At 55.4% G+C, this 19486-nt stretch overlaps 3 protein-coding genes across 4 annotated transcripts; 2 read left to right on the top strand and 1 right to left on the bottom strand.

The window, feature by feature from the left end:
• Positions 1–45: 45 nt before the first annotated feature.
• DNAAF19 (dynein axonemal assembly factor 19) lies at positions 46–3565 on the top strand (the record flags this gene model as incomplete). Its single annotated transcript, XM_082680118.1, has 4 exons — positions 46–133; positions 1775–1926; positions 2327–2459; positions 3134–3565. The coding sequence occupies exons 2-4, from the start codon at positions 1784–1786 to the stop codon at positions 3563–3565; spliced, it is 708 nt and encodes a 235-aa protein (XP_082536244.1). The 5' UTR covers positions 46–133; positions 1775–1783.
• Positions 3566–4593: 1028 nt separating this feature from the next.
• FAM187A (family with sequence similarity 187 member A) lies at positions 4594–5838 on the top strand (the record flags this gene model as incomplete). The annotated part of the gene is made up of 1 exon (XM_082680089.1): positions 4594–5838. One exon carries the CDS (start codon positions 4594–4596, stop codon positions 5836–5838), a length of 1245 nt encoding a protein of 414 aa, XP_082536215.1.
• A 2354-nt stretch (positions 5839–8192) lies between these two features.
• GFAP (glial fibrillary acidic protein) lies at positions 8193–16850 on the bottom strand (the record flags this gene model as incomplete). Of its 2 annotated transcripts, XM_082680087.1 has the most annotated exons (10): positions 8193–8234; positions 8865–8950; positions 10198–10323; positions 10679–10722; positions 11287–11507; positions 11694–11819; positions 12996–13157; positions 14111–14206; positions 14402–14462; positions 16384–16832. In XM_082680087.1, the coding sequence occupies 10 exons, from the start codon at positions 16830–16832 to the stop codon at positions 8193–8195; spliced, it is 1413 nt and encodes a 470-aa protein (XP_082536213.1). The 2 variants fall into 2 exon arrangements, with proteins under 2 accessions (XP_082536213.1, XP_082536214.1); XM_082680088.1 differs by lacking the exon at positions 10198–10323 and having other exon boundaries at positions 16384–16850.
• Between the last annotated feature and the right edge of the window lie 2636 nt (positions 16851–19486).

Below are 19486 nucleotides of genomic sequence, written 5' to 3'. Positions count from 1 at the left end.
CGCGTTTCTGCCTCGGAGGACAGCCCTTTGCCTGTGGACCAGCTCGGAAGAATGCCGGCCGCGGACACAGGAACCTGCGAGGCGGAGTTGTGGGTCCCCAAACCAAGGCGTGGGCTGCTCCAAAGAAAACAAGGTCCGAGGAGGCGAGAATCTGATCAGGCGCCTCGGGGCTACCCTGACGGGGGCCTTCGGGGAGGTCACGTGGGCAGGCTGTTAGAGCAGTTGCTGGGCAACCACAGCTGCTGGGCGTGGTCTACGCTGAGCAGACGTGATATGGCGGTAACTGGGGATCCCCGAAGAAAGGAAACCAGGGTGCTGGCTGCTGGGGTGAAGGTCAGGGGGCAGGAGGATTAGGTGTTCTATTTATTCAGTGACTGGCAAGGGCTCAGAACTAGACAGGAGCCAGGACACCTGAGCTCAGTTCCTGGCCAACCCAGCCTCCTTCTTGGTCTTCAAGCTTACCCATGTTGGGGTGGAGGGGGAGGGAGGGGTTGGTTGTAGACCTCAAGCTTCCCGGCCCTAGGGCTGTTGATGATGACTTCACCACGTAATCTAGCTTAGTGCACTAGGAGTCTGATGGTCAAAGGGGTCTCACAGTAAGGAAATGCTAGAGCCAAGACTAGAACCCATATAGGTGATCTCCGTGTAGAACGGGTCAATCAGCCTCAGATATGCGGAGGCTGCAGAAGTACAGTGGCAGAGCTAAAGAGGTTGCTCAAGAACCTAGGAATCTGTGCTCCAGCCCTGGCTGGACAGAGGGATTTGGAAACGGGGATCATTGAGCCCCTTCTTCTGCCACCTCTACTTGATTTCCTGCTCAGTCACTGAATCTGGTTTGGGTGGAAAGTATCATTCCTCGTTAAAGACATTTAACAATGAGTGGAATTTTATCCCAGGGCTCAAGAGTAGGTTACAATTGTTCTGCTTTTGTGTGAGGGCCTCTATCACAACTCGCTATAGAGTGAGTCCATGTGGAAATGTGAAGGGGCTGAATTCTGAAATCCAAATGCTTCCTCAGCCAAAGCACCAATGCTAAAATATTTTTAGAGGCAGAATAAAAAAGAATGAAAAATTGCCATTTAAAACAACATGGATGGACCTAGAGGGTGTTATGCTAAGGTATTACACAGCATTACAGGATATTATAAGTCAGACAGAGAAAGACAAATAGTGTATGATTTCACTTATATGTGGAATCTAAAACACAAATGAACAAACAAAACAGAACAAACTGGTGGTTGCCAGAGGGGAAGGGGGTGGTGGGGTGGACGAACTAGGTTAAGAAGCACAAACTTCCAGGTATAAAATATATGAGAATGTAATATACAGAATAGGGAATATAGTCAATATTATTGTAATAACCTTAAATGATGACAGATGGTAACAAGACTTACTGTGGTGATCATCTTGTAATGTATATAAATGTTGAATCACTATGTTGTACACCTGAAACTAATATAACATTGTATGTCAATTATACTTTAATTAAAAAATATTTTCAGAGGCAGAGAGCAAAATTAAGACAAGGCACTAAATTGAAAGTCAAGACTATTTTCAGTGGCAACAAATCTTAAGCAAGACCTCACTGTGCAACTCAGCTTCCCTCTGTAAAATAGAGAACTAGATTTTTATAACACCCTCCTCAAGATAAGTGACTAGACATCTAGAGTTTGACAGCTTTGGGGTCATTCTGTGGGCTGGCAAAGAATCCAGATGCAACCCCCCACCCCTGCTATTCACCCTCGGCTGACATTCATTCCCTTTGCCTTCCCAGGCACAGGCCATGAAAAGGAATGACATCATTGACTTCAAGGCTTTGGAGAAAGAGCTGCAGGCTGCACTCACTGCTGATGAGAAGTACAAACGGGAAAATGCTGCCAAGTTACGGGCAGTGGAACAGAGGGTGGCTTCCTATGAGGAGTTCAGGTCGGCTTACTGCCACTTTTCTCAGGCTCTCCTGTTATGGTTTACCATAGTGGATAAGAGCGTGCACTTGGAGTCAGACAATTCTGGGCTCAGTCTTGGCCGTACCTTCTGCTACCTGTGTGATCCTGTGCAAGTTATTTAACCTATCTGAGCCTCTGTTCCTCATCCGTAAGAGAGAGTAACCACCCTCATGATTAAATGTTATCGCACATAAGATTCTGAGCACAATATCTGGCACGTGGAAAGTGCTCAAAAGTTGTCAGCTATTGTTGCTGTTGTTGTTATTATCATTGTCATATTGGCCTGCCAACAGGTTCAGCCGGTATCACACAAAGTCCAGCCACCTCACACCTACAGATGGCATTAGGTCCATCCCCTAATCTCTGTCCCTTGCCTGTAGGGGTATTGTCCTTGCATCACATCTGAAGCCGCTGGAGCCGAAGGACAAGATAGGAGGAAAGAAGACTGTGCCCTGGAACTGTCACACTATTCAGGGAAGGCCCTCCCAGGATGAAACCACTGAAATCTCCCCGGTAGGTGAGGCCCAGCAGGATTCTCTGCCTTAAACCTCCAACCCTGTTTTCTTATAACACATATGTTTTCCTTATTTCTCATGTAAAGCCAACAGAGGCAGGTTTCTGCCTCCAATCCCAGAAAGAAAAGCAACCAACGGGTGGTGAGGCCCAAACCAACCAGAACAAGTCAGAAAGGTGGGCTCGGCAGGCCCCTGTCGTTCAGTCCTTGTCCCACTCCCAGATCAGCTTTGGGTTGCTCTGCCTCGAGTTCTATGGTATAGAGCCTGTGACCCTCTGGCAGTGTCGGGAAGGAGATCCAGCCTGTCATATCCTTAATACTCATCTGGAGTTCCTTTCTCTCCTCCCGAGGTTTCCAATTACCCCCTCTCCTGCCCTGCCCAGAGTAAACTCTGACTTAGTCTTGCAGAGCAGGGCTATGTCCACATTCATCAGTAGGAAAAGTCTGGTACAACTGAGAGTCTCAAATCACAGCCTGGGTTCCTTGGGACCCTCCCTCCCCATCCCGTCCCTTGTTCCCTCATCTGAAAATGAGGCCCACAGGGACCGCAGCCTTGCCAGTGCTCAGAGAGTGATACTAGAGCTCAGATGAAAATCCACAGGCTCCCCTCACTCTCACTGTCACAGAGCAGCTGGAGGAGCTCTGTACTCTCTTTCCTTCCTTTGCGATCCAGGAGAAAACACGCCTCCAGCCCGAGACCTCGGCTGAGTTCTACCGTGATTGGCGGCGATACTTGCGGAGTGGGTCAGAGCGCTACGAGGCCCTGCTGCAGCTCGGGGGCCCAAAGCTGGGCCGCCTCTTCCAGATGGATGTGGGGTTTGGACTCCTAGGGGAGATGCTGATGGCGCTGGCTGATCACGTGAGGCCAGCTGACCGGTGGGTGGTGCTGGGAATCCTGCGCAGCCTGGCCGGCACCGGCCGCTTCACCCTGAACCTGAGCCTGATGAGCCATGCGGAGAGAGAGAGCTGCAGAGCCTTGTTTCAGAAGTTGCAGGCCATGGGCACCCCCAGCCTGGAGGGGCGGGATCTGGGGGAGCAGCCTGGTGGGCTTCAGGAGGAGGAGAGTCTTCTGCAAGAGCTGCTGAGGCTGTACCATGTGGACTGATGGGAGCAGTTACCTTCAGAGGCCCCCAGTGGTCACTGGAGGCGTTTTTCGTTGTCTCGAGGGCTCTGCAAGACTGTAATGAAGAGCCCACACCTAACTCCCTCTGGTCTTGGAAGTTTCACAACAAAAGCAGTAACTGAATTTTCCCTTTTCCTCCAGCCTCTTGGGGGCTCCATATTCTGAACTGTTAGATCCACAGGATGGTCAAGGGCCCAAGAAGTTGAAAGACGTTTGCTTCCCACCCTTAGAGTCTGCCAGTCTGCTAGCCCATGGCCCTGAGAGGTGGGTGAGCACTCAACCAAACACCGGTACCACCAGTTATAGCCTCCACTCAAAAAAAGGAAAAAGCAAAATTGTTAATCTTCCATGATAAACTAATACTGATCTCCATAGCTCTTAACAAGAGTATTTGTAACTGGAAACCAACAGAATGGACATTTAATCAATAAACGATCAAATGCTACCTCATTTGAGGTGCAGTATTTTTCTCCAGCTCCAGGGGCTGAGTTCCCGTGCAGGTTGAGCCTGGGAAAACCCCAAGCCATCAGCTCAGGCCTGGCCAGCCTCCCAGGCATCTTCAGGTGGCCAGATGTGCAGGTAGGAGGGTTGCCTTCAACTCCTGGATTAACCAAAGGGAGGACCTTTCCACCGGGCAGGCAGGGCAGGGCCTGGAACAGAGAGGCAGAGATTCCCCTGTCCTGGTACCTGGGCCCTTGCTTCTTATTCTGGCTTCCCCTGATCCATTCTTGAGTGAGTGCCAGTGTTCTAGAAAGGGGACAAAGGGCCAGGTTCTAGAATGGTTTTCCCTCAAGATCACGTCCGGAACGTTAGAAGGGCATCTTGTACATCCACTGGGAATAAATTGCCTTGTCTGTGGCAGCTTCCTCTGCAGATTGTTGCTTCTTTTCCTGGCTGCTGAATCCTTTCCTCATCTAGATGCCTCCTCCCAGCAGTGATTTCTAGAAGCCCCATAGGCCTTTAGTGCCTAGGTTCTGCCCCGCCCCCTCTGACTCTTCCCTCGCGCAGGCATGAACCTGGCCCAGGCCACTGTGCTCCTGTGGGTGTTGGGGAGCCTCCAGGCCTTTGAAATCGTGGAGAAGGAGAACATTTTTCAGAGGACCCCCTGCCCAGCGTTCCTGATGTTTGACAATGCAGCCTACCTGGCTGACATGAGCTTCGAGCTCCCCTGCCACTGCAAGCCCGAGGAGGTGTCCGCTGTCGTCTGGTACTATCAGAAGCACCTCGGCAGCGGCCACACCAAAGTGCTGACGGACTTTGATGGGCGGGTCCTGACGGAGGCAGCCCAGGTGCGCGTGGGCAGCGACATGCTGGTCCGCTTCAGCATCCACATGTTCAGCCTGTTGGTCTTCCGGGCGCAGCCCGAGGACTCAGGCTTGTATTTCTGCGGCACCCGCAAGGGGGACTACTTTTACGCCTACGACGTGGACATCCAGAGCAGTGAGAGGATGGTGGCCACCTTCGAGGACCAGGGCCAGGAGCCCTTTGCAGATGAGTACCACGGGAGCCTCCGTGTCTTCACCACCTTCTGGGAGTGGACCCCCTGCGACCGCTGCGGGGTGCGCGGGGAGCAGTGGCGCATTGGCCTGTGTTACCTGCAGAGCCCAGGCCTCTCCCCCCGCTACCGCAAGACACTGCCCGACGTGGTGTCCTGTGGTTCACGGGCTGTGCCCAGGCAGCTCCGGGCCAAGGCCAGAGACCACGTCCCCGAGCTGCTGCTTCGGAGCTGCCTGGTGCCCTGCGAGGAGAAGAAGAAAATCCAGGAGGGTGTGATGGCCCTCTTCAGCTACGTGGCCAAAGTGGGCAGCCGGCCCTGGTTGCCCCCGGTGCCCATTCAGTTCCACCAGCAGAGGCTGGGCCATGGACTAATCATCTCCTGTCCCGGGGCCCGGCCGGAGCATGCCGTGGCCTGGGACAAGGACCAACAGTACCTCTACCGCACGCAGTACCTAAAGGGCGTCAACAGGTCCATGAGGGTGTTCATCGACCACGGCAACCATCTCCACATCCGCTTCACCCAGCTGGAAGACCGGGGCATCTACTATTGCTGGCGGCAGGGCGTGCGCATCGCTGGGCTCCGACTGGGCGTGACATCTCGAGGCCGCTACCCAGTCTCGTTCTCCAACCCCGAGATTCGGGCTGCCCTGGTGCTCACCCTGATAGGCTACCTGCTCATCACGGCAGTCTTCATCACTATTCACCTCTGTCGTTGCTGCTGTTACTTATTCCGCTGTTATCCCAACTTCTCCCCCTAGGCTCTCTCTTCCCAGCTCTGAAGACCAGTTGTGCTCAAATGTGTTTGTTAAATGGTACCAGATGCCTCTGGATAGGCATCCTGAGCTGGGATGTGTGGCAGGGCATGTGGACAAAGTTGTTAGCTATAACCTGCTCCCTGCTGTCATGAGCGAGTCTGAGACCCAATCCGGGAAGTGGGGAGGCCCGAGGCTGGTGGGAGATGGGGGACTGGAGCGAGATGGAAGTAGCCAGGGTGCACGTGTCTTCTGACTTCAGAGAAGGAAGAATTCTTGTGAACCTAACATTTATCACCTGTCTGGTGTTGAACAGTGTTTAACGTGCTTTATTTTCTTGCCTTCGAGGATTGCTAAGTGGGCGGTTTGAATTGGGGGTAGCAGAGGGAGGAAGAAAAGAGTCGGGGTACCTGGTGTGTATCCTCTTTCCCAGCCTCATCCTGGGACTGGCAGGTAGAAATGGTGAGTTTGGGAATACAGGTAGAGACTACAACAGGGGAAATGGGCGAGGAAATTGGAGACTGAATTCAGGACTTTCCTGCCAGATTGCACCCAGGCCGGGGGCTGGGGGTGAGAAAAGGGGTGGGAAGCAAAGGCTGTGGGGGGCCGGCAGCAGGGCTGCAGGGCAGAGCAGGGCTGGAGATGGGATTTGTCATGTGGCCACTGCTGGGGGTGGCTGGGTGTCCCAAGATGATCAGTGATAAGAAGCAAGTTGTGTCTTGTCCAAGGCTACTTTCTGCCCCCTTCCCCCAGCCCCAGCCTCTGCCGAACAGATCAGAGTCCACTCTGGGGAAAGCCACAGCAGTTGTCTTTATTTATGTCAGTGACTAAAGGCAGCAATGGTGCCCCAAAGGTTAGCAGCAGTGGGTGGCAGGAGGGAGTAGGGGAAGGGCACCAGTCTTAGAAAGAGGGAGGGACTCCTACTTCTCCCTCCCTCTGCCTTAGAGGGAGATGGGGACCCTGGAGCGGGCCTCTGAGCTCCACTTGTGGGCACTGATCATCTCGTGCCCGCCAGTCTTCCCATGGGCCGCAGAACAGGTGCTCGGGGTGAAAGTCTCTGCCCCAAGCTGTCCTGCCTCTAGGCTTCAGGAACACAAACCAGTGTCTTCACTCTGCGTGCGTCTCGGGTTCCCAAATTATGAAATAGGGTGCTACCTACAACACGGGGGTACGTTTTATATTTGACTATGAGGGGACAACAGGGGCCTTGGCTTAGAGAGCAGCGGTCACTGTGGGGAGGAGGGGCTCGGGCGTGCAGCAGAGGCTTTGCCTAGCAGTATTTGCTGGGGTCAGGCGGCAGCTGCAGCGGCTCCCAGGCCTGGGTGGACAGGGATTACGCAGCCAGGAGAGGGCCTTTAGAGCTGGGACAAAGTGGGCCCTGCCCCCAGGACCAGCAGCCTCTTTCTTTCCTGTTTCACCATCTTCAAGAGGATGAGTCACCTTCCTGATTCCCACGACCCAGAGGCCAAGTGTAACTGCTCACTCACAGCCCCCCACTCTGATGTCTGGCCTCATCCCAACCGCCTCCTCTACCATCTCTACCTGCCCCCCTCCAACCTGTATGGGGTGGGGGGAGTCCTCCTGGGCTTGACCTCTCTGTGCCCACAGCTTGGGGCCAGGCCCCCTTCTACTCCCTCCCAGCACCCCTTCCCTCACCACTTACACTGTAGTTCCCCCAAATGCTGAGAATCAAGCTCCCACGGGCCCACGGCATGCCCATGTGGCAGCTCAGTGGGGCTGAGCCGCTTGAACCCTCACTCAGGAGGCCCCTCTGCAATCTGGGCAGCCCAGGAATTCTGTCTGACGACTACTCCAGGTGGCAGGATAGCCCCACCCATCCTCAGACTGGTCAGAGTCAGTCTAGAAGAATAAGCCCCTGGCCAAGGCCTCCTTGCCTGTGGGGATTCCCCTGCCTGTCTCAGAGTCTCGGATTTCCTCCACCAGCCTGAGGAAATTCAAAGGCCCCATTCCCAGATACCCCCAGACACCTCCGGCTCTGGCAACAGTTGGCATGACAACAGGGATACGGAGGGTGATTTATTAGGTCTCCCTGCCCTCCCCAACTTCTCTCCTCCCTCCCAATTCTAACCCAAGCTGCTGGCCATGCCCCTCCAGGCTGCCCCTTTGGAGTGAGTGCCCTGTTAGAGTTGCTGGGTGCTGGGTGGGTGCTGTCTGACAGGCTTAATGCTGATGGAGCCTAGGGCAGCAAGCTGACATAGAGACTGAGGGGGAAAAGGAGCAGCTGGGGTGGGTGGGAACTCAAGTCTGGGGAAATTAACTAGCAGAGGAGAGGCAACTACCCCAACTCCTGCTGCAGGCCCCTCATACTATGGGGCAGGGACCACCAGGTGGGTCCTGCCTCACATCACATCCTTGTGCTCCTGCTTGGACTCCTTAATGACCTGCAGGGGACAGAGAAGGTGCCACGGTTAGGTTAGGAGCTCACACAGACTCCAGGTCCACCACAGCTAGGCTATGGACCTAGACAAGTCCCCCGCCTTCCTGTGTCATCTTTTCTATGATAGTAGCCGGAACACACCCATGCAGCAGTCAGAGGGGGAGATGAGGTAACACGGGCAAACAACTAGCACCGTGCCTGGCACATGGTGAGCTGATCTTGTAAGATTAGCTGGTACTGTTGCTGGTGTGATGGGGAGGGGGTTATGACCAATCCCCCCATCCCATTCTTCTGCCAGGTTCCTTTCACCAAGCTGCAAGTTGAAAGTTGGGAGTGAAAGCTACTAACTTTAATTTTCTTTCTCTCTCCCCCAGGCCTGGCATGGGGGCACCTGAGTCTGAGGGTGAGACAGGGAGAAAGCTGGAGTCAGGACCCCATCCAGTGGTCTAGGCACCCAGGATCCCCTTAGAACTGCCAGTGGAGGGGCTGGGGAAATGAATTACATCCGGGTTCCTTCCCCTCTTGCAGAGCCTCCCAGAGGAGCTCTTTGCGAATTATCAACAACCTTCTATGTACCAGTCAAGCTTTCTTCCAGAGTCTGCTAGGGCCAGAATCTGGGATCCACCCTCCTCACCTCTCCGTCCCGCATCTCCACGGTCTTCACCACGATGTTCCTCTTGAGGTGGCCTTCTGTCACGGAATTGGTGTCCAGGCTGGTTTCTGCAGGCATGAGGAGAGGAGGCCTCCATGGGCTTTCAGGGCACTAGACATCCTCTCCCACCCTCGGTTTCACCATGAAAGCCCCAATCATGAGTACAAAAGCCTAGCCAATCAGGCAGAGAGGGCATAGGCTCTTCCAAAGGGGCTGGCAACCTCCTAAGTCCCCATGGTGCTGGGCAAGTCCTTGCTGCCCTGCTCACTCTCCTGGCCTGGCTGCACTTCAGCCCCTCTGCAAGCCCTCACCTGGCCCCTGGCTTCCTGACGACCCAGCGCCGTGCCAAGGAAGGAGCATGTGCGTTTTGAAGTCAGGCAGGCCAGAACTTGAGTCCCAGCTCAGCCACGTGACTGTGGGCAAGTTAATTTACCTCTTCCAGCCTCAGTGTCCTCATCTGCAAAATGGGGATGCTGTTGTCTACTTTTCTACGTGGGAGTGAGGAGTCAGTTAAACAACGGGCACATATTAGTGCTCAATACACGTGGGTCCCTTTCCTGTCCCCCTTCCTCTTTCCTACTTCTCTCTGCCTCTTCTCTGGGCCCTAGTGAGCCTTTTCTATCTGGCATTTGGCAGTATTGCCTTTACCTGGTCTGCCTGGTTAACCCTTCTGATGCTGAACTAAGCCCTGGGACATGCATAGCTAGTGTTCCTAAATTTCTAGCCCAAAAGAAAGAAGAATTTATTTTTCCTTAGCTAAGAATCATTTGAGGGCCACATACACTCTCTTTTCCCCTCCTCAGAGAGAAAAATATAACATGTCACACTCACTAATAGTTAAAATTAAGAGCAGGGGACATAAAACTTTATTCACTCCAAGAGCAGCAGTCCAGGGGGAAATAACCCTCTAGGTTGAATCATCACTGAGCTGAGCAATGGAGCCTCAGGGACAGACAAATCAGGCAGAGAGCCTGGCCGCCGGGCACAGCGAGACCCTAGGGGCCCTCCCAGGGATGGGAAAGAGGTGAGGCAGAGGCTGGCATTTGCTCAGAGGCCCCCGAGTATCTCATCTGCGCATCCGAGGACTGATCACCTTGAACACCGGCCAACTCTGCTACTTTAACCTACATTTACCCTGTGCCAGGTCCTGGGCTGGGTGCTGAGGTTGCTGGGAAAATGACACAGGCTTGGCCCTTTAAGGAAACCTGGGAGGAGGGAGCCCAAGAGGATGGGGAAAGTGGGCTTGGTGAGGCTCGCTCCCTATCAAGCTGGGAAGAGCACCGTGTCTAGAAGGCAGGCAGGGCAGGCAGCTAACCGAGAGCCGAGCCGGCGGGGGCTCCATTTACAATCTGGTGAGCCTGTATTGGTATAACCTGTATTGTGAGTCTTTTGAGGTGTCTTGTGACCTTGTGACCTTCCCCTTCTTTGGTGCTTTTGCCCCCTGTAGTGATAAGCAGTTAAAAAAAAAAACACACAAACATCAAACACTTGGATGGGCAGAGCTTAATCAGGGATCTGCAGATAGGACAGAGGTTGAGACCGTCACCCAGTTCTGCAATGGAATGGGGGGTGGGGATGGGGGTGTGGGGTGGGACAAAGGGCAGAGCAGGCTGCAAGCCCCACCTCGAATGCTCTGGGATGGTGTGTTCTGGCTAGAAGTTCTGCGGTGAATCATGAAGGTCCCCATGGAGAGCCCCAGGCCCTGGTCCTGGGCCCCAGGCCAGAACAGCAACCCACAGGCCTGGGGAAGGGGGCAGGAATCCAACACTCTGCCCACAAGACCCTGTTCTACTGACCTCGGATCTGCAGGTTGGAGAAGGTCTGCACAGGAATGGTGATGCTGAAAGACAGCAGAGAGAGAGAGGGGTGACCAGGCTGCCCGAGGATATCCCCAGGCCAGGATTTCATGACAGCTTTGAGGCTTTTTTCCTTGCCAGGAAAGGCCGACCCCATCTTTCAGCTTCCCCAGCAGCAAACACACTCCTTGGAGCTACCAAAGCTGGCAAGGGGCCTGGATATTGTGAGGGGAACATCTCTTTTCAAAAGAGAGTGGATGCCTGGAGGATGGCAGAGGGGAGGGAAGAGTGGCGAAGAGAATTCCCAGGAGGCAGAAGACACTGGTCAGGGGAAAAGAAGTCCGATTTTTGTTGGGAGGGTGGGGAGTGAGCCTCAGTTTGGGAGGTGACCCGAGTCCTTACTCTGGGACCTAATCAACATGGGCTGAATTGAATCCGTTCACTCATTCATCAGACATTCATTGAATACCAACTGTGTGTCAGGCAAGCACTGTGCTGGGCACTGGGATAGGAGGGAGCGGGACGCAAGACTGAATGAGACAGTCCCTGAAGGGAGCAAAGCAACTCCAGGGAGGGGCCAGCAGGGAGGGCTGCTAGGCAGGCCTCACCGGTTCTCTTCGCCCTCCAGCAGCTTCCTGTAGGTGGCGATCTCGATATCCAGGGCCAGTTTAACGCTGAGCAGGTCCTGGTACTCCTGCAGGTGGCGGGCCATCTCGTCCTTGAGGCTCTGCCCCTCCTCTTCCAGCCGGGCCAGCGCCTCTAGGTAACTCGCCGCCTCCCGCGCGTGGCGCTCGTCCTGCTCCCGCATCTGCCTCTCCAGGGACTCGTTCTGTGGGTGAAGTCGGCTGGTTTCTCGAGGCCCCGCCCCGAGTAACTTCAGAGCTCCGCCCCCAGCCCTGGTCCCAGACCCTGGCCCTTTTCCAGCACCTCCTAGGGCGGCAGGTCCCGTCCTCCGGTTCGCCAGCCTCCGCTCGCGGACCCCTTCCGCCCCGCCTCTGGCCCTGCCCGCGCTCACCGTGCCGCGCAAGGACTCCAGGTCGCAGGTTAAGGCCTGCAGCTGGCGCCGGTAGTCGTTGGCCTCGTGCTTGGCCTGGCGGAGCAGCTCCGCGTTGCGGGCAGCGGCGTCCGTCAAGTCCGCAAACTAAATGGGGAGAGGGCTTTATGCTGAGGGGAGGGCTGGGGACGCTTATGGCGGGAGCTGTGCGGGCCCGTGGGGAGGAAGATGTCTGGAGGATCAGGAAGATGGGCGGGACCCCAGGGTTGTTGTTCAGCTCACCCCAGCCAATGGCCCTGGGTGGGATTATTCGCAGCGACTGCGGCCCGTGGACCGGGGACACAGAAGACACTGCTACGCCTCTAGCACCTAGCACAATGACTGGTCAGGGAATGCAGGAATGAACAGTGTTTGCCGCGGAATCCAGAATCTCCAGCACTGGCAGCTCCATCCGCGTGACCGAACCCTGTCCTTCTCCACCTTACACAGGGGATTCTGGTGAGCAGAGCTCTGTATTCTAATAGCCCTGCTGCAGTGAAGCCCTCAGGGCTCCATCACGTCTTGCCCTGCTCAGAACCATCACTGGCTCCTGCCACTTACACTCCTCAGCTCCACGCCCTGGCCCAGGATCTCTGGGCCCCTACCTCTTTGTGCTTTTCGGCCGCTACTCAGGCTCTGTCCTGCACTCTGAACGCCCCTTTCCTCTTTACTTTATGTTCACAGGCTTCCAGTCCTGCCTGGCCCCAGTGCCCTCCCTTCTATGATATCGTTCCTGTCCCCACATTGTATATAAACTCTGCCCTGCTGTGTTCTCCGTAGACCTCATTATTGAGTGACATAACATCTCCCTGGTCAGACATGTCTCTGTATCCTGGGCAGAGCTGGAGATGTAGTAGATGCTCAATAACCCAGGATACAGACACATCAAGAATGCAGGCTTCCAAGTGAGATAGCTAGGGTTAGAAATCCAGCTCTACTGCTTAGGAGCTGTGTGACGTTGGGCAAGTTGGTTAACCTCTCTGGACTTTAGTTCTCTCATCTATCAAAGAACAGTACCTACTTCATGGTAAAATAATCCATGCAAAGCACAGGGCCTAATACACAACAGTGTTGGCTAATAGTAATAGCAATAAGTACTAATAAGTACTTATTGGAAATAATAGTGCCTGTGTAGCCCTGGGCAAGTCACCTCACTTCTCTGGTGAAGGTCAGTCACTCAGAGAGGATCCTCCCCCAGCTTCCTCCACTCTCCTTCCCCAGTTCTTTTGTATGGAGCCAGGAGGGCTGCCTGGAGGAGGCAGGCTGGCCCAAAGTCAGGGCTACCTTGGAGCGGTACCACTCCTCCGCCTCATGTATGTTGCTGGATGCCACTGCCTCGTACTGTGTCCGGATCTCTCTCAGGGCTGCTGTGAGGTCGGGCTTGGCCACATCCATCTCCACGTGGACCTGCTGCTGAGCCAGCTGCTCCTGGAGCTCCCGCACCTCCTGGCCAGGGTGAGAGAAGGGATGCCAGGGCTCAGGGACCAGGCTGCACCTGGGGTTTCCCCACAGCATCATGCCCTCTTCTGTCTGTCCCTCGGACACAGAAGTTGGCTAAGGGAGATGGGCATTCCTAGTTGGAGGAAATGGCATGGCCCAGGCTAAGGGAGGCGGGGGTAGTTTGGGGGTCTCATGGTGTCCTCCTCCCAGGCCTGGAAGGCAGGAGCGCTGAAAGTGTGCCTGTGTTCTCGTGGGAGAGTGACTGAGTCCTTGTGGTGTGGGTGTGCCTGTGGGTTCCCAGGTTCCCTGAGGCCCTGGATTCCGCATCCATTATCTGAAGTCAGAGCTCAGCGAGGGCAGGGGGTTTGTTCGTTTGTTTGTGTGTGTGTTTTTATGTATGGCTCTCATTTAAATGGAGACAGATGGCAGAGGGAATGGAGTCAGAGAGACTAACTGTGTGACCTTAGCAAGTTCTTTAACATCTCAGGGCTTCAGTGTCCTCCTCTGTGAAAAGGAGATAACACTGGAACGGTCCCTATCTCACACGGCTGTAGTGAAGAAGAACAGGAGGCAACGAGGCCCGTTGTAATTCTCAGTAAGTGGAGTGTGTGTCTGTGTGCATTTTACCAGGGGCGGGAGATGCTCTCTTGTCTATCATTTTGTACCCCGGCCGCACCACGAGGCATGTGAATTCCCCAGCCAGGGATGGACCCCGTGCTCCCTGCAGTGGACATACACAGTCCTAACCACTGGACCACCAGGGAAGGCCCTGTCTTTATCTCTATCTCCCTTAGTCTCTCTCTGTATCTCTCTCTGTCTTTTCTCTCTCATTTTCTTTCTCTCTCTGTCAGTCTGTCTCCTCTCTATGTCTGAATATCTCTGTCTCAGTCTCTGTCTCTCTGTCTCTTTTCCTCAGTTCCGCTCTCTGTTGGCCTTTCCTCCCTCTGCCCTGGCCTTACCTCCTCATGGATCTTCCTCCAGAACCGGATTTCCTCCTCCAGAGACTCAGTCTTCCTCTCCAGATCCAGACGGCCCAGGGTGGCTTCATCTGCCTCCTGGAGTAAGGAGGAAGCAAAGGGCCCCTCTGACCCCAGACTCCTCCTCCCCACTCCCTAGTCTTATCTGATCCCTCCTTTTGTGGCTGCCGGGAGCAGCACACTGCTCTGGAGGGCTGGGCTTGGGGGCTGTGTTTGGGTGGGCTGCCATCAACACTTCCCCCCCCCCCGGCCCCTCCCCTCTACCACCCTGACCTGTCGATAGGCAGCCAGGTTGTTCTCAGCCTCCAGCCTCAGGTTGGTTTCATCCTGGAGCCTGGGGTAGGGGGACACATTCCTGGGTCCGGGCTCTTCTGAGGACTATTGGACCCCTGCCCTAACCTCCCTGGAGGTGGCTGCCAGAGAACCGCCCCCGCTCCCTCCCAGGACCAATGTGAGTGGCAAGAGGAGTGAGGGGCAGATGGACTTGGCCAGGTGGGTGAGCAGACAAGGGCCTTTGCTCTAACTCATTACCAAGGTGTCTTATCAGGGTTGCTGCACCTGCTCCTGCTCACACAGGCGCTTCCACCAATGTACACTCACTGCTGCACACACACCACACACACGCACACACACCACACACACCACATACACACCACACACACACACCACACACACACACACCACACACACACCACACACACACCACACACACACCACACACACACCACACACCACACACACACACACCACACACACACCACACACACACCACACACACACACACCACACACCACACACACCACACACACACCACACACACACCACACACCACACACACCACACACACCACACACACCACACACACACCACACACACACACCACACACACACACCCCACACACACACACCACACACACACCACACACAAACCACACACACCACACACACACCACACACCACACACACACCACACACACCACACACACCACACACACACCACACACACACCACACACCACACACACACCACACACCACACACCACACACACACCACACACCACACACACACCACACACACATACCACACACACCACACACACCACACACACACCACACACACCACACACACCACACACACACCACACACACACACCACACACACACCACACACACATACCACACACACCACACACACCACACACACACCACACACACACACCACACACACCACACACACCACACACACACCACACACACACACCACACACACCACACACACCACACACACACCACACACACACACCACACACACACACACCACACACCACACACACACACCACACACACACCACACACAAACCACATACCACACACACACCACACACACCACACACACCACACACACACCACACACCACACACACACCACACACACCACACACACACCACACACACCACACACACACCACACACACCCCACACACCACACACACACACCCCACACACCCACACCCCCACACACACCACACACACACCACACACACACACCACACACACACACACCACACACACACCACACACACACACACACACACACACACACACACACACACACGGCCTCCCGCACTTGAAGTCACACAGGCATGCCCTGCCAGCCCAGCAAGGACCATGCCCTTGGGGTTTCCTCTGACCTTTGGAAATGGGTTTTATTAAGATCTCCGCTTTACAGCTGTGCAAGTTGAAGTGTCTTGACTAGGGTCATAAGCTGGTGACAGGCAGAGTCTCCTGTATTCTGAAGCCGGTATTCTGCCTGCTCTTTCCCTCTCTTCCTGTAGCCCCAGCCCAGTCCTCCTGGTACATACCAATCTTCCCTTCCGGTTCCCCCTCTAGACAGACCCAGGCTCAGAATAGGTGCGCTCCCCGACCGCAGTAACAAGGCCCTGCAGTGAGTGAGACGCAGAGACCCTCCCCGCTGGGGGTCCCTGACTGTCCCACACAGCTTTCCCCAGCGGGGAGGCGCTGAGAGTACCTGAAGGTCTTTGGGAATCCGATCCCTGAGATCCTGGGCTTCCTCCCAGGCCCACCCTCATCTTGGGGAGCAAGGGCCACCCTCTCCTCCCAGAGGTGGGAAACTGGGGAGCAGGGAGGCAGAGCCCCTGCCCGAGACCCTGCAGGCCTGCAGGTGCTCCCTCTCTGGGGGTGGGGGGCGGCTCAGTGCTCCCTGTTCGTGACGCCCCTCTGCGGCCCCCTCCTCACTTCTGCCTCAGGGTGCCCAGGTCCTGCGCCAGATTGTCCCTCTCCACCTCGAGCCGGGCGCTGTTGGCGGTAAGTTGGTCAAGCCGCAGCCGCAGCTCGCGCAGCTCCGCCTGGTAGACGTCGGCAAGCTTGGTGGGCTCCTTGGCCCGCAGCTGGTTCAGCTCGGCAGCCAGCGCCTTGTTCTGCTGTTCCAGGAAGCGCACCTTCTCGATGTAGCTGGCGAAGCGGTCATTGAGCTCCATCATCTCCGCCCGCTCACTGGCCCGGGTCTCCTTGAAGCTGGAGTTGAGCGCCCCGGCCAAGGAGAAGTCCACCCGGGCCGGGAGTGCAGGCGGCATTCGAGCCAGGGACAGGCGGGTGCCAGGACCCAGGCGGCGGCCCCCCACCCCCATCTCTGAGGAGGAGACATAGGAGCGGCGAGCCACTGAGGTGACCCGTCTCCTCTCCATCCTGTCCTGGCTCTGCCTGCTCCTGGGATGTGCTGCCTTTATGGAGGAGGACCTGGCCTGGCCCGGCCCAGGCTGCCCCTGGCAACACCCCCTGGCATAGCCTAAGTGGGTGGGGCTGGGCCGCAGCCCAGCCATGGGGAGAGTGCCTCTCATGCCCACCGAGGTCACTGTGCCCAGAGACAGGGCCTCCTGAGCATGCCAGCCCCAGCCTGGCTCCAGACAGAGGTGCTAGTGGGCAGTTCCCGGGGCCGATGCTGCGTCTGGGGCCCTGACCACTGGACAAGGAGACCCTTTCACTGGGACGGTGGGTCAAGGAAGGGCTGGACCAGATGACCTCTGACCTGTCTTCTAACTTTTAGATCCTATGACCCAGGCCTTTCCTCACTCAGCATTCTCAGGCACACTCAGTGCCTGTTAGATGCTGGGAATCTGGTGGAAGACAAACCTGTTCCACATCTTCAAGGAACAGCCTATGTTACAGTTTCCTGCCAGCCTCATTCCCAACAGATTCCTGGAGTCCTCCCCTCTGAATACAGGTGTTCTGCATTCCTGCTTTCTCCCCATCTGCAGGTGCGGGGCTGTGGGCCGGAATTAGAACCCGCCCTTTGTCTGGAGGGTCAGTCAATTGAGGCCTATGTCTAGCAGTGGGGGAATGATGGAAGGAACGTGGAGCCCCTTACAGGGTAAGTGGGGGCAGGCGCTGTACTCTCTGGCCCTCCCCCTGGGTCACCCTTAAGCCCCAGCCTCAGCCTCATCGGGCTCACCCCTCCCTTGCCCAGCCTCCCCACACCCCCTCCCAGAGCGCAGGCCTTGACAGCTCCACAAAGCACTTATGAATGAGCTGGCTGTCCCAACTCCCATCTTTGTTCCTGTAACACCCCGTTTCCCTGGCCACCTCACTCTCACACTGGAGATTTATCTCCTTCAAGTTCCCACGCATCGAGCTGAGAAGCTGGGAAAGGCTTCTGGGGAATCGGTGGGTTTGGGAACCTAGGAGCCGGTGGGTTTGAACTGGGAGCCTGGGGCCTGGGCCCTGTTGCCCCTTGAGATTTCAGATCCAATCACACCTTCTATCTGGTCCCCTGGGGTCCTGCCCAGGCCCTTCACCCATCTGTGTCCCTGGACTTCTGGGAAGTGGGCAGCCTTCCTCTCCTGCCCCCCCCCCGCACCACCCCACTGCCCACTGCCCACGCCTGGGCCTCTGATGCCTTTTCCCGAGCACTTGCTGAATGGAGCCTTGTTCTCCACTGCCGGTGAGGGTGTCGCGTGGCAAGGGCAGCCCTTGCAGGGGGCTGTGCTGTTTTTATCCCAAGATGCCAGCCTGTTGGGTGGGGTGCAGCCCAAGCCCCTTGCTCAAAGAGCTTCTCGGAAAGCATCTGATGGGGGCTGGGGTGCAGCAGGGAGCAGGCTCTGTGCCCACCCCTGACCATTGTGTTTGTGCCAAGGTGAGTCATTCAGTGGGCACAAGGGGAAGCCCTGGGGGTAGCGCAGCACTGCCAGGTCTCCAGCTCTGCAGACAGGGTCTGGCTACTCGCCTCCTCCCCAGCTGTCAGAGCCAGCGCAGCCCCTGAGCTCCTGTCTGGGCAATGCCCTCTCGTCCACGCCAGGGGAGATGCTTTTCATTCGGGCAGGTTACAGGCTGCTCGCCAAGACTTCCCCGTGAGTCCCAAGCAGAGAGAGGAGGTGAGAATCCCTAATTCTTTAGCAGAGTCTGACCCTGGGCCTGAGCAGTATCATGGGGAGGGGAATCTTGAATCTTGAGGAGGGGGCACCCAGTCACTTGATCCTGCTGTGGGTTGAGGGGCCGAGGAAGGATGGGGGCGGGGAGTGACATTAAAGGAAGAACAAGACTGGGGACAAACCCTTGCCCCAACTCCTCTCCGTGGCTTGGAGAGGCTGCCCTTCCAGCTTGCAGGGCAAGTCACAGTGTGTGGCCTTCTCTCTTTGTACAAGTGAAATCTAGTTGAAATGAGCGCAAAGCGGAACTGGAGGGAAAAGATGTAATAGAGCAGGAAGGGCTTGTCAGGGACTCTCAGTAATTGTGTCTGGGAGACAGAGGCTCAGCTCGTTTCGGCAGCAGCAGATGAGACCCCCTCTTTAACCCCTTCAGCCACTCGCTGGGCCCCTGTCACCCACCCAGGCCCTCTCCCTCCATCTTCAACTCCCATCCAACCTTCAGACCCAGCTCCACACTCAGCCCTTAACTATCTGAAGTTGTCCACACAGCAAAGCAAAGAAATAGATAGACTCAGTCATGGTTGTTTGTCAAACCTTCATTATTTTTTATTATACCTTCATTGTAGAAAAATCAGCAAATACAGATAAGCAAAACAAAATTTAATTAGCTATAATTTTGCCACCTGGAGATATAAACATTACCGGATTTTTTTCTACACATATAAATTCAGTTTTTAAAAGTAGGCTCATGCTGTACAAATTATTTTGTAACTTGCTTTTTTTTACTAGACAATATGTTGTGAACATCTTTCCATATCAGTAAATATTTATCTACATCATCATTTTAACAGTTGCATGGTTTTCCATTACGTGCATTAATGTAACCAAGCCCTGTTGTTGGACAGTTATGTCCCCTCTCCCTCTGTTCTAGGTCACACCGTGATGCACATCTGCCTCAGGCAGACACAGCTCCCGGC

The sequence above is a fragment of the Grampus griseus genome (genome assembly GCF_964374135.1).
Source record: "Grampus griseus genome assembly, chromosome: 20".
In the NCBI taxonomy this organism is placed as follows: domain Eukaryota; kingdom Metazoa; phylum Chordata; class Mammalia; order Artiodactyla; family Delphinidae; genus Grampus; species Grampus griseus.
This window is presented reverse-complemented; position numbering and strand designations above follow the sequence as displayed.